The following is a 15,092-nucleotide window of genomic DNA, read 5'->3' on the forward strand; positions in this document are numbered from 1 at the left end:
CCTCTCTGTGAAGTGCCGTACACATGCATCAGCCTCCTGCACAAGTAGGTGTTGTGGTGTCCCTTGGCAACACTGGGACACACTTAGATTTACCACCTGATGTTGACATCCCTCAAGGGAAGCTTTCAGGGCTGCCTCCACAGTTTCTGTTCAGACCCACTTCGCATCATGAAGAGAGAACAGAAATTTTGAAAAAGTACATCTGAAACACACAATGGGGAAAAGCTAAATTCCAAGAAACTTCTGATGACTCGATAACAGAAAGACATACGATAATTTGTTCTCACATTTAGCTTTTATTAAACTCAGTAAATTACATCCAGAGGGAAAAATCTTGGGGAAAATACTGTGCCTCCAGTTTGTGTTCCTATCTTATCTAAAGTTAATAAGAAAAACAATGAATAGGAACTGGAGAGTGTGAAATCAGATTTAGAATGAAGTCAGGGTATTGTGTACCAGCTTTCCCTGAACTGTAAGCAAGAAGATATTTCTAGCAGCAGTACTTCCAGACCATCTATTAAAAATCAAGCTGTCTCTGTAGGACCACTCCTTGAAACATAGATGTTTAAGAGCAGGCAACATTAAACTAAAGTAGGCCATCAGTAAAAGTGGTGCAGAAGGAAAACAGTTTCCCCTTGGCTGAACAGAAATGCATTAGTTTAGAAATTCAATGTTACTGTCTTTTTCCTTGACATAATATTTCTGTTGCCTGATTTATTAGTATTCTGTTAGTTTATACCACCAAAGAAGACCTGTCAACAGAGCATGCATGTTTTTCCAAAGGTGGCTCTCATCCTGGGGACACTGGAGTCCATGGCCCTCCCCGCAAACTGTGTAACATTAGTAAAGTCTTTCCGAGTCCTGTTTCTCTGCTGCACTGAGGTGGCAATGTACTAACATCAGCAGCACCCTGAAAGAGGGAGTATATACCAGAACAAGAAGATCCTGTACCTGCACTGTAACTATCAGTGGGTAGGAGGGAGAAAGCGCTCCACCAGCTAAAAAGCATTAAAACAGTTGCTGTTCAAATGTGTGTCATATGATGTGCTTGACAACTAGTCAATGCTTATGGCCTAAATGCATTAAATGTGCTATGTAATTCAAAAAGATCTCTTGTAAAAAAGTTAATTCTGTGTACTTATTGCTTCTTTTTTTTCAACTGAGGCCCAAATTATTAGCTTCTGAGTAAGTATTATGTCAACAGATGTCAAAAAAGAGAAGCACCTCCATTGTCACCTTGAGAAAGTTATTCACTCATGCTTTCTATAGCTAATATTTATAAAGCAAAGCAGAAAAATTAAATAAGTACTGTCTTAAGTAACCGGATAGAAGTAAATAAAACTATTTTGAAACATGATTCTTTGATTTGCACAGCAGTTAAACAGCTCTAGAAATAAGTAAGGATTGTTACCCAAGCCACAACTCTCAGAAGCATGAGACAGTACATCTGTGCTTGATTACACACACTTAAGGATACACCAAAGATAGAAATACACACAAAAGGACCATTGAATACTCATGTTTCTACCTAACAGAAAACAAGTAGTACTTCAGTAAAGTAACTGATGACCCAAAGAGATTACTCACAAAGCAGACACAATTCTTAAAATGTTTTTTTCTGAGCTTTAATAAAATTTGAACCTTCCCAGCTTAGAAACAGAGCAGTGTATATAAGAATAAATTGAATTATTACACCTAGTCATATCTATCATATGACAATCCCTAAACACACCAGAATCGAATTAACAGAAAATTGGAATTGTCAGTCATTCTAAGACTTTATATATCACTATATCACTATATCATTGAGAAGAAATGTGCAACTAAATCTCCACATCAGCAGCAAAGATCTAACTGGAATGTTAATATATCTAGCAATTAATCAGTCTGAAATAAGTTAAATTAACCAGCTCTCAATAAAAATAGTTTGCATGAGGTAGTGCAAAACGTCTTTGCAGAGTCTGCAACATTTGTGCAAGTTCTAATGACATTTGACATGATAATCAGTTTCTGTGCTGAAGGTGTTTGGCAAAACAGAACTCAGAAGTATTAAAACACGTCTTGCAAACCTTATTGATGTTAGTAACTGATGTATCAAGCAAGCGCAGTTCTTTTTCCTTTTTCTAGTTTTGTTTGGTTTGTATAAGAGGAACCAGCAGGAGCACAAACTATCGAATTCTACTGATAACTACATCATCACTAATTACAACAATGTAAAACAAGTTCTAATTCAAATTAGTAGTTTATATCTGGGGTATTAAAATAGCAGTAGCTGCCAGTAAAGACTGAGCACTAACAAGTTTTGTTTCTATACATCTAGAAAACAGACAGAATAAAAAAGGAATGTGCTAGGATATGCAAATTAAATAATTTAAGAAATTATCTTTCTTAACAGTAGTTAAGAAGAAAAAAAAAGAATGGACTATTTAAACTCTACAGATCACTAAAGACACTTCACACAAATTAAAACTTTGAAATAAAGTTATATTATATTAACCTGAAAGGAAATTTTCTGTAAAAATCCCTCCAAACACAAGGCACACAAATAAAGCCATTTCAGACTGTCATGCATACCATGAAGGAAAAAGCCCAGAAATGGGGACAGATGAGAAATTCCATTAATAGAATTGGGAGGGTACAGCAGCACAAGTTAAGGAAAAATATCAAGATGGTATGTATGTGCCTAGCAGAGGCAAATTATTTTGAAAACATGGAACCCGTAACACTGGAGAACAGTTGAGGTTTAGGTGGCAAAACAAGAAGTCCTCCATGTGTGTACCTATAGAAAGGCAAGGAATTGTTCAGTAACAGTCCCCGTATATAAAAAAAAAATAAAAATAGAAGAAATTATTTTATATAAGAACTTTCATTACAGTTCTAACTTGGGCAAAGATACTCTCAGATTGGTTTCGTTTCCTTCTGCAACAGGCACTTTTCAAGGAGAAACCCACTGATGATTAAACTATTTCTTTTACAAAATGACACAACAAATTGCAAGTAGTTATACCATATCACCCCAGTTGCACCTGCAGTCTAATCCTTTTTTTAAATTTTCTTGAAAGCCTTTTGGTTTTTACCTGTACCTATGGTGAACAACGTGGAAAACAGGTTGCCGTTATTTTATCCAGGTGCTGAGGAACGCCGAACTTCGCAGGCAGTCTTAAGCCTGTTAAAAGCCTGCTCTCTGTATACATGCACCAGCAGATTTCGTTAGACATTACGCTTCTTTAATGAAGTGGAAAAATAGCCGTCTTATACATTAGTACAAAACAAGGAAATAAAACGATGTAAGGTACTTAGTAAAAACAACTATGAGTTTTTCAAAGATTTGAAGAAGCATAACAAGCAATTAAGTGAGAAGAAATGAAAGAACGCAAACCTATGAGATGATTGGGAATTCTTGGTGTCATGTCCCAATTTCTCAGGATGATGACTCAGGTTTGCCAATTCCCAGGTCAGGATTAAGGTGAAATGACACCAGGGATACTTTAACTCACAAAATTCAACTTTTATTTGCTCACAACAAGAATTGGCATGCTCACCACAAAAATTGGTGTGCTCACAACAAAAATATCATGAAACTATGTCAGTAAACGGTGTAACGTGCTAACCCTACATCACCAAACATATACTACAGGCCTGGCTTATCTGGGAATCAGTTGAGGGCAGACAATAAGGCGAGCCCTCCCGTTGAGTCCTGAGGTTGAGAGCAGACCCCCTTGCTTTCTAGACTCCTTCTCAGAGAGGAGCCCAGGGGCAGCTGGATCCTATCCCCATCCCAGACTTGGTCAGAGGTTTATATCTAAAGGGATGAGGTGTAGGGATTATGGAAAAGGAAAAGGGGGGTGGGAGGGAGTGTGACGGTCGGACAAATTATAGTCAATGTCTCAAACATTCGTTAAAGAACTTTGGTGGAGAAAAGGGCCTCTGTAAAAATGCTGGAGTTTTGTGAACAGGACAATATGGCCGGAGGAGAGGGCCCCCCGGAGGGTGGGACCGCGCTTCTCCAAAGCCGCAATTCCTTATCTTAAGTGACCAGGAGAAGGAGCACAGCATATGCGCCTGGAGGAGGAGGCCCCACGGAGGATGGGACTGTGCTTCTATCTTAAGCGGTCATGCCAGCAGAAAAAGAGAGGCAACTCTGCGATGAACCCGCCCCCCAAAGCTCTCCGACCGATTCCAGAGAACCCCGGGAATGGGACTGCGCATGTCGAGACCATCGACTAACACGCTATAAAAGAAGGGAGAACGAGTTCTCAGCGCGCGCCCTCCGAACTGGATCTCTACGCTGGCTGGACCAACGCTGGACCCAGGACTGGTGAAACCCTTTCCTTCTCTCTTTTTCTTTCTTTCTTTCTCTCTTTCTCTCCCTCCCTCTTTTTCTTCTCTCTTTTCCACAGTCCCTACACCTCATCCTTTTAAACATAAACCGTTGACCAAGTCTGAGACTAGGAGTGGACCTAGCCGCCCCTGGGCTCCTCTCTGAGAAGGAGTCCAGAAAGCAAGGGGGTCTGCTCTGAACCTCGTGACTCAACGGGAGGGCTCTCCTTCTGACACAGTTTCATGTTCCCTTTTCCATTTCATTTTTCTATACTTCCCTTCTCTTCTCAAACAGCGGCTTAACGACATGTTGCAAGGTTCATATTGATAAGTTCACTTGTACTTGGGCAAGGTTATCTAGGTTGAATAAATGTTGATTGTTGTTTGAACTCCCCTGGTGTCGTTTCACCTTAATTCTGACAAAGGAAATCCACGAACCTGAGTCGCCTCAACTCTGGGACGCGACATCTTAATTGGCGTCACGGACAGGATTTCCCTTGTTGGAAGGGAGTTTCTAATGTGATACCAGACCTCCACTCAGAGAACGAGCGGGGAGGATCTGGGAAGGATCTCTCAACAATAAGTTGGGAGGGATCCGAGCAGCGGCAGACACAGGGGCCCAGGAAATATCTGTGTCTGACTGTTCCCCTGTTTTAGAGAGGCTAACTGCCTATAGGGGATTTCCCTTGTTGGAAGGGAGATTCTAACGGGATACCGGACCTCCACCCGGAGAACGGGCGGGGAGGATCTGGGAAGGATCTCTCAACAATAAGTCGGGAGAGATCCGAGCAGTGGCAGGCATGGTGACCCGGGAAATATCTGTGTCTGACTGTTCCCCTGTTTTAGAGAAGCTAATTGCATATAAAGCCCGCCCTTCCCCACAAGGAGTAGCCTGGGCACGAGACCACTGGCATGACTCAAAAGCCATTGTAGGAAGAATTGAGAAGCTAGCAAAGAAGGCAGGTTTCGCCCGGGAAAAGGGAAGGCTGTAGTGTGTGCAGTTTTAGGGGCCGCACTCGTAGCAGCCCAGGAAGACAGACAGGAAACAATGAAAGCTGAGCAGGCAGATAAGGAGAAGATTCAGTCCCTGCAGGATTTAGTTAAAGTCCTGCAAGAGCAATTAACTGCTGAGCGTAATACAACACAGCGGCTTCATGCTGCCTTGTCTGATGCATTAGATCACGAAAGAATTTTGCGAGCCGAGGTGGATGAAAGATCTGACCTGGACTTAGACCTGCAAGGTCTAGAGGTAGTTCAGGTGAAACAGCAAAAATCTTTATACCCAAATCAAGAGTTAGAAGGTACCAGAAAAGTTTTTTACCCTGAGGATGAAGAGATAGCAATGAGGCCATTAATTAAAACAGAAACCATAGACAATGGCCAAAATGGCGGAGCACCACACGTGACCATTAAGACGATACCATATTCCGCCACTGAATTATCTAAAATTCAGGAAAAGTATATCCGACTAGCAAAGGAGACTGAAACAGAATATGTGTGGAGGGTGTCATTAACTGGTGGCGACCGGATTTTATTGTCAGAAGATGAAGCCCAAGGATATTGGGGGCCTGGAGTGTTCCTAACTACCGATGATCCTAGGGAACCATGGTCTCTGACGCAGCGGGCAGCTTACTGGGCAGGGGGAATAGACCAAATGGAACGAGGAGAACCAACACGGATAGACACCCCTTCTATAAATCAGTTGACTGAGAGCTTACAGAAAACTGCTTGTCTCCAATTAATGCATGATAGGCGATTAGTGCCACAACAGCCCTCTCCGATGTTGTTAAATGCCAATCCCGATAGAATGACTCCTCTAATCCGAGGTTTACCAGATTCTTTGAAATTATATGCTGTCCAGCTGCAGGATAGATTACGTGATGCGATAGCACCTAGAGGAGGCAGGCGGAATGCAGGAGGGGTCCTGACCTGGGGAGAAGTGGCACAGGAATTGGTTAACTACGGCCGGAGAATGGGTCTCACAAGGGAAGAAAGCAGGGCTAAGCCTGCTATCCGCCGAATAGAAGGACCTGGCCACCTCCCCCATCTAAGACTGTAAACACCAAAAAGCTGTATGGGGGTCAGCGGAACTTGTTGTGGGCAGAAGGGATAGAAAAGGGAATTCCCCGGGACGTGATGGATGGCTTGCCCACCTCTGTCCTAGAAAAGTTGGTCCTAGGGTGGAAAGACAAGAACAAGGAGCCTCCCATACTGAGTTAAACATTCAGGCTATAAAGGGGCGAATCCGCAGTTGCTGGCAACTCCCACTCCCCAAACGCCTACTGCCCCAGAGGAAGGTATGACTGTCCGCAGGACGGGAAACTAGACAGGCCGTCCCCAGTAAGTGAGCCGGGGGACGGCCAGTGGGTTTATTTAAGGAGGCTCACTGAAAATAAGACAGGAGACCTGTTGATTACTTTTCCCCTTGGTCCCTTTAAGACCCCAGTAACTTTTTTAGTTGACACGGGTGCTCAGATGTCAGCACTCCGGGCGGATGTTGCTAACCGCAATGGAATAATTGCAGATAAGAAGCAGATATGGGTCACAGACGTTTTCGGAAGCTCCCAACCACAGCCGACAGCTAAAGTTAAATGCTGGCTGCCAGGGGATTCATCCCCTGTTGAGGTTACTATGATACTAGGTCCTCTACCCACCAATATTCTAGGACTTGACCTCTTAAAGGGCCGGTCATGGGTAGACTCTAAGGGAAGAGAATGGAAATTTGGGTGTCCCGCAATCTCTGTGAGGCTTTTGCAGTCTGCACCAACTCTTCCCCCTTCAAAGATAGTTAATGTCAAGCCTTATGCTTTGCCTTTGGGAGCAAGGGAAGGGATCACTTCAGTGATAACTGAGTTACGGGAACAGGGGATAGTTATTCCTACTCATTCACCCTATAATTCCCCAGTATGGCCGGTCCGCAAGCCAAATGGGAAGTGGCGACTGACAATTGACTATCGACGCCTGAACGCTAATACTGGCCCATTAACAGCTGCAGTCCCCAATATAGCAGAATTAATTGCAACCATACAAGAACAGGGTCACCAGATTTTAGCAACCATTGATGTGAAAGACATGTTCTTTATGGTTCCCTTGCAAGAAGCAGATAGGGACCGCTTTGCCTTTACCTGGGAGGGTGTACAATATACATTTACACGGCTTCCCCAAGGCTATTGCCACTCACCAACCATTGCTCACTATGCATTAGCCCAGGAACTAAATCAGATCACTCCTAAAGATGGAGTAAAAGTATATCAATATATTGACGATGTGCTAATTGGAGGACCAGATACCACTGTGGTGGGACAAACCCAGAGAGAAATCATTAGTCACTTGGAGAATTTAGGGCTCCAAATTCCTGCCGAAAAGGTACAACTCCCATCACCTGAAGTAAAATTTTTAGGTATCTGGTGGAAAGGAGGGACTGTGTGTATACCACCCGAAACCTTGTCCACCCTCGAACAAGTGAAAATGCCTGAAAATAAGAAAGAATTGCAGCATGCCCTAGGCTTGCTAGTGTTTTGGAGAAAACACATCCCTGACTTTTCTATCATAGCTCGCCCTTTATATGATTTAACCCGTAAAAGAACTGCTTGGGACTGGACACCTGTCCATGAAGAGGCTCTGAAATTATTAATTTTTGAAGCAGGGATTTACCAGGCCTTAGGACCAATACATCCAACAGACCCACTCCACATAGAATGGGGTTTTGCAATTCATGGGTTATCTATACATATGTGGCAGCGTGGCCCTGAAGGTCCTACCCGTCCTATAGGATTTTTCTCGCGTAGCTTTAAGGATGCTGAAAAACGGTATTCAGTTTGGGAGAAAGGACTCTTTGTGGTTAACCTAGCCTTACAGGAAGCCGAGAGAATTATACGACAGCAGCCCATCATCTTACGAGGACCCTTTAAGATCCTGAAACCAATATTGGCTGGAACTCCTCCCCCTGTAGGAGTAGCTCAACGAGAAACAGTAAGGAAGTGGTATGCCCAGTTAGACCACTACTGTCACACTAGACAGATAGAGGAGGGAACACCCAAAATGCTGCAAATACAGGATCCCCCTTCTGATCACCCAGATACAGAACCCCCTCCATCGTACATCAAAGTGGCTCCTCATTTTAAACCCCATTTAACAAATGTATGGTTCACTGATGCTTCTGCAAAAAGGGAAGGAAAGACGTGGAAGTATCGAGCAGTAGCATTACATATTGATTCAGGGGAGCATATGATAACTGAGGGAGAGGGTAGTGCCCAAGTAGGGGAGTTAGTTGCTGTGTGGAGTGTAGTCGTTAAGGAAGCTGAGACAACAGAACCAGTATACATTTATACTGACTCCTATGCGGTGTTTAAGGGATGTACTGAATGGTTACCATTTTGGGAACAAAACCAATGGGAAGTAAACCAAGTGCCAGTGTGGCAACGAGACAAATGGGAAGAAATACTAAATATCGCCAAGCAGAGATCTTTCTTGGTAGGCTGGGTTGCTGCACACCAGGCAGGAGATAACCCGGCTCACCTCCTAAATAACCAAGTAGATTCCTTAACACGTCTAGCCAGTCTTGCCATCGATGGTGAAGCAGAAAAATGGGAACACCTTCTGGAGTGGCTGCACGTGAAGCGTGGCCATTCAGGAAGTAAAGACCTGTACAAAGAGGCTATTAGTAGAGGATGGGCTGTTACACGAGAATTATGTAATACTGTTATTTCTGCATGCGGTCAATGTCGAGTTCGTTTGGAAAAATATAACCCTTTAAAGGAGCAACCCCTACATTTAAGGACAAACAAAGGTTTATGGCAAACGTGGCAAATTGACTATATTGGCCCCTTTCGGGTATCAGAGGGAAAACGATAGTAGGAGTAGAGGTGGTATCAGGACTAACACAAGCTGAAGCTGTATCCAGAGCCACAGGAGAAAATACAGTGAAAAGTCTTAAAGTATGGTTTAGCTGCTTACCCAAGCCTCAATCAATTCAATCTGATAATGGGAGCCATTTCACTGCTGGAGTGGTGCAAGAATGGGCTAAGGGTGAGGAAATCCAGTGGGTTTTTCACACCCCTTACTACCCTCAAGCTAATGGTATTGTGGAGAGAACAAACGGACTTCTAAAACGAGCTCTGAGGCCCCATGACCCAGGGTGGGCCTTGCGAGTACCAGAAGCAGTATACCGAGTCAATAGCCGGTGGGGGGCAAATGGCTGCCCCCGACTCCTAGCATTCTGTCCCACACCTCCTTCTATTGTTCCAGGGACGAAAAGTGGCAAAGACCCTGCACACTTGCTCCACTATGCTGGACAACCAGTATTAGTGGAACTGCCCACTGTGGGGCAAGTACCCCTAACCCTAAAGACGCCCCTTAACCTTTTTCCTGGGTAGCCACAGATGCCCATGGGAAAGAGCATCGTATCAATACCCGATGGATTGTCCCATCCTTCTAAGTGGACCTTCATGTCCTGAATTAAAGTTGTTCCGATGTTAAATGGCTGATAAGAATATGTTTTTTCTGTATCCCACTGGCTGGATTCTAACAAGCATATCAGTTAAGATGCACAATATAACCCCAACCCTCTGCTATAGTACTAAAACCATAGCTGCTTGATGGCCTGCTTATGTTTTTGTTACTCTGACTAGCGATGCTGTGTTGACTTCTCAGAATTCCTGAGTTGGGGGGAGGACACAGAGAGCTTGGCAGCAGACAACGTTGGAGTTCTTGCAGCGGCACCTACGCCACGTAAGAACAAGAGGTTGCTATAAACTTATTAGCCTTTTTACGCACAATGAACACATTCTGCTGATCTACGGATACTTTAATCAGAGCAATTCCAGTCAAGAGAGCTTGAAATTTAAGGCTAGTTTGTATGCATCTATAATACGCAACACATCCTGCACATGGCCTGTAGGAGGTTGTTTTACAGAAGCTGCACGAGCGCCTCGGAGAGTGCACCTCAGCCTCTCGGATGGATCCCAACCACTAGCAACACTGCTTGACATCTCCTCCAATCCTATCCCTTTAATGATTGTTTATTTTTGTATATATTTTGCAGGTTATCAGAAGCCCACGGCAGGACTTATGTTTTCACTTGATGAGTGGGCCATTATCTGTATTGTTTGTTTGATTTTGGTTGTGATATTCTTATGGTACAACAGGGAAAGATGGTTTGGAACTCCTTCCTCCTTGCCTTTCTTACTTTTGGTGCATCTGGACAAGGAGAAAGGGCCTCCAATTTGGCTTGGGAAGTGATACAAGGATTCATACATGTCTGGAATAGAACGGATCAGGGGATCTGTATTCAGATTCCTACTTCTGCCGAGCAGGGGATTAGATTCGGTTTGATACCCATGAGGCTCAATATTGGAAAATATAATATGAGCAATGGCATTATAGGGTTAGTAGATGCTCCGTTTGAGTATCAATATCGAAGTGATTATACCTCCTCTGGCAGATGGTGGCGAGATGAAGCAGCCTTCTATGAGATCCCTCGGGACACGGGGTGGCCTGACTTAATAAACAAAACTTGTAAGCGATGGAGATTGGAGGTCAGTCGTGAAATTGGTATTAGTCATAGCCCGCCGTGTCCTCCAGGATTCAAGGAAGCCTATTCCAGACGATTCCCACCTTCTCCATCCTGGTGGAGAATAACAGGATGCCCTTCCTATCACAATATATCTTGTAATTTAGTGCCTTTTTGGCCTGCTTCCCCGGAAATTACCCCTTTTGAATTACAGTATAATGTAAGATGGGATTCAGCTTGGTGTGTTCACATACCTGACAGGAAGGGACAATATCCTTCAGTGAATAGCGCCCACACTGCTTGGGGATGGTCAGTGAAACACATGTTAAAAAACCAACCTCTTCACTTATTAAAGAAAGAATTTGTGGGCACGCCCAACCCCAATGATGCCCATTTGTTAAACTGTACCCACATTATAGATTGTACCACAGGCGCTGGCAATCCCATCGAAACATGGATCAGTTTGGAAGTTAGAACCTTAATTCGAGATATGTGCACCTGTTGGGGATATCCTAATTTTGGATACCGAAACCGGGACAACCAATGTAATCAGATCACCAATAATGTTAATATCTGGCTAAAATGTGGAATTCCCATTAACCACTTCCCAAGACATAAGGTGGGAGAGGATAATCAAATACCCCGGGGAGACGCAGCTACTTGTCAAAACGCTTTGTATGCCGCCCCTGAGGGGACCGTCTGGGGGTGCTCAGATGGGAAAATGTACTCGCACTTGAATGTTATCAAACAGGCTGGATTGCGGTGTGGTTTGGGAATTCCTACTATGTGTCCCAGGCGAATCTTTAAATATACCACACCACCTATTCACAGGAAAAAACGAGAACTTGATGACCCAAGTAGCACCCAGAAGTGGATTCAAAGCATTCTAAAACCTGATTATTATACCTGGGGACAGAAAGTATCGTTAGAGCTAGAAGCATTCTTTGCACCATCTGGGTATATTGTTCGGCACCAATGGGTGCTAGAAAACCTAACTTGGCAAGTACATGTATTAAGTAATTGGACTCGATATGCCTTTGGGGAACTAAATCTGCAAGTGCAACAAGTATCAAAAATGGCGTTACAGAATCGTTTAGCCTTAGATATGTTTTTGTTAAAAGAACAAGGTGTGTGTGGTATGTTAAACTTGACTGAATCCGAATGTTGTATTACCATTCATAATGCCACGACCTCAATTGAAGAAGCCCGGGCAAAGATGAAGGAGATTGCCGACCAGACGGGGGAACTCTTCCATGCAATGCAACCAGCTGACTGGTTTGATGGCTGGAGTCCCAACTCATGGCTACATTCCATTTTGGGATCCTTGGGACTGACGGGATGGGGAAAATGGCTTGTAAATATTGGACTTATGATATTAATTGGATTTACATGTTTAATAGCAGGCCTTGCCATAGTAAGATGTATGATTAGCCGCTTGCTATCCTCAGCTGTCTCTCTCTCTTCTCCTACTGTCCGCTATGTTAAAATTACCACAGAAGAAGATGATATGAACGAGAATCAAAGTACAGCGACTGTTTGAGCCACGGGGTGGTGTGACGGTCGGACAAATTATAGTCAATGTCTCAAACATTCGTTAAAGAACTTTGGTGGAGAAAAAGGCCTCTGTAAAAATGCTGGAGTTTTGTGAACAGGACAATGTGGCCGGAGGAGAGGGCCCCCCGGAGGGTGGGACCGCGCTTCTCCAAAGCCGCAATTCCTTATCTTAAGTGACCAGGAGAAGGAGCACAGCATATGCGCCTGGAGGAGGAGGCCCCACGGAGGATGGGACTGTGCTTCTATCTTAAGCGGTCATGCCAGCAGAAAAAGAGAGGCAACTCTGCGATGAACCCCCCCCAAAGCTCTCCGACCGATTCCAGAGAACCCCGGGAATGGGACTGCGCATGTCGAGACCATCGACTAACACGCTATAAAAGAAGGGAGAACGATTCTCAGCGCGCGCCCTCCGAACTGGATCTCTACGCTGGCTGGACCAACGCTGGACCCAGGACTGGTGAAACCCTTTCCTTCTCTCTTTCTTTCTTTCTTTCTCTCTTTCTCTCCCTCCCTCTTTTTCTTCTCTCTTTTCCACAGTCCCTACACCTCATCCTTTTAAACATAAACCGTTGACCAAGTCTGAGACTAGGAGTGGACCTAGCCGCCCCTGGGCTCCTCTCTGAGAAGGAGTCCAGAAAGCAAGGGGGTCTGCTCTGAACCTCGTGACTCAACGGGAGGGCTCTCCTTCTGACACAGTTTCATGTTCCCTTTTCCATTTCATTTTTCTATACTTCCCTTCTCTTCTCAAACAGCGGCTTAACGACATGTTGCAAGGTTCATATTGATAAGTTCACTTGTACTTGGGCAAGGTTATCTAGGTTGAATAAATGTTGATTGTTGTTTGAACTCCCCTGGTGTCGTTTCACCTTAATTCTGACAAAGGAAATCCACGAACCTGAGTCGCTTCAACTCTGGGACGCGACAGGGAGGAGGGCACAGAGAAGAAAAGAGAAGAGGAGAGGAGAGGAGAGGAGAGGAGAGGAGAGGAGAGGAGAGGAGAGAGGAGTAAGAGAGGAGAAAGAGAGGAGAGAGAGAGAAGAGAGAGAGAAGAGAAAGATCTCATGGGACCTGGGTCCAGTGTTGGTCCAGTCAGCCGAGGGCTCCAGTTCCAGTGGCCTTGCACACGTGGGGCTTCAGTTTGTGTCCTTTTATCATCCCTGCTCCTCCTTCGGGTGGGCATTAGGCTAATTAGGTGTCACAAGCGCTTTGTGAGCCTTTGGGACTTGGGGGTGTGTTGGGGAGTCACTTCCCCTTCCCGGCAGGGTGAGCTGTCCTGCTCAGCGCATCAGAACAGTGGTATTGGAACCGGGAGCTGTGCACCCTCCAGCACGGCCTCCCCATCCTGCTGTTGATTGATGGGTGCTGATGGGTGCTTTTCACCTGGGGTTCCTTGCTGGGCAGGGTTCCTTGTTATGCAGAGTTCGTCCTTAAGCAGAACTTGCCCCACCACAATGTTTGAGACATTAACTCTTCCAGTCCTTCACGCTCAGGTCTCTGGTCTCAATGGTAAGCTTAACTTTCTCTGCCTTCCCCTTAGGTAATTCTTTTTTACATTATTAACAGTGTGGATTATTACCTCTCCTCTAAATGACTTTGACCAATGAAGTGCTAAGGTGTAAAGTACACACTGAACACTTCAGGTTCTCACAAATACTGGCAAAAAGTCCTTCACGCAGCCTGTTGTACACGCTGGGTAAAAGCTACTTAGCCCTGTTCTCTCACATCAAACAGATGTAGCATCTTTGTATCAGTTAAGGACTTTTAGTAATTGATAGCGATGGTTTACAAACTCTGCTAAAGATTCCATATATATTTGTCTGATGAAAATCTCTTACATGTATATTACAAATCTGGCTATTTAGTATGAGCAATTAAGCAGGTCTTCAGTCTGCAACTCCTTCTCAGTAGGTGAATTTAGCCCCAAGGTACTTCAGCGTGACAGGAAACACACATGCAGAATGGTATAATCTTTCTTAGGTTACACACAGAATAGAGAGAATTATACATAATCCCTTATTCTTCAAATTAGAGGAGAAATACATTGTAATAGTTTTCTTCGGAGGGTTGTGAGTTATGTCATGACTGCTGGCAGCTAACAGTAACCTTTAAAGAGATTTTTATGAGCATATCTGGCTTTAGGTTAGGAAGGAGAAAATCTCATTCGTAGGAAGAGTGGAATTCTCATAGAGAAGTCACCTTAGTAAACAGTTGTTTTAAGGCATATAACAGTGAAACAGGAAATAAAAAACCTTTGTAGAAGTGCTTTTATAACTGTGGGTTCATATATCAAAGTGCAAAAGGATGAAGCCATTGTCAATAACTAACATCATCCAATGCAATCCAAAAATATATCAACATCATATTTTCTAATGGCACTCCAAGATCTAGGGATTTTAACCACTTTTTAAAAACAGGGTTTCAAATAGTGTTTGGGACTGCAACACTGTACAAAGTGAAGTAAATCAAGACAATGGAGACTGGGCATGAAAGAGTTTGTAATTCACTGCAGAACTGAGAAAGTTGAAGATGGCCTGCCTTTCCTGTTGGGTTCAGAGGAATTTAAAAATTATTTCACTGAAACATGTTTATGCCAAATTAATGATCAGTTTCTTTGACTACTTCTGTCATAGAGCCTTGTTCACAGCTATGTCTAAAAGTAAAATTACAGAATACACAATTCAGTTTTCATATTTGAATGCAATGTTTA

At 43.9% G+C, this 15,092-nt stretch overlaps 1 protein-coding gene across 1 annotated transcript; it reads left to right on the plus strand.

Moving 5' to 3' along the window:
• Positions 1 to 10,926: 10,926 nt before the first annotated feature.
• LOC115340467 lies at positions 10,927 to 12,441 on the plus strand. Its single transcript, XM_030012120.2, has 2 exons — positions 10,927 to 11,044; positions 11,113 to 12,441. Coding segments are annotated over exons 1-2 (1,260 nt in total). The 5' UTR covers positions 10,927 to 11,043; the 3' UTR covers positions 12,372 to 12,441.
• Positions 12,442 to 15,092: the final 2,651 nt, after the last annotated feature.

Source organism: Aquila chrysaetos, chromosome 4 (assembly GCF_900496995.4).
Source record: "Aquila chrysaetos chrysaetos chromosome 4, bAquChr1.4, whole genome shotgun sequence".
In the NCBI taxonomy this organism is placed as follows: Eukaryota; Metazoa; Chordata; class Aves; order Accipitriformes; family Accipitridae; genus Aquila; species Aquila chrysaetos.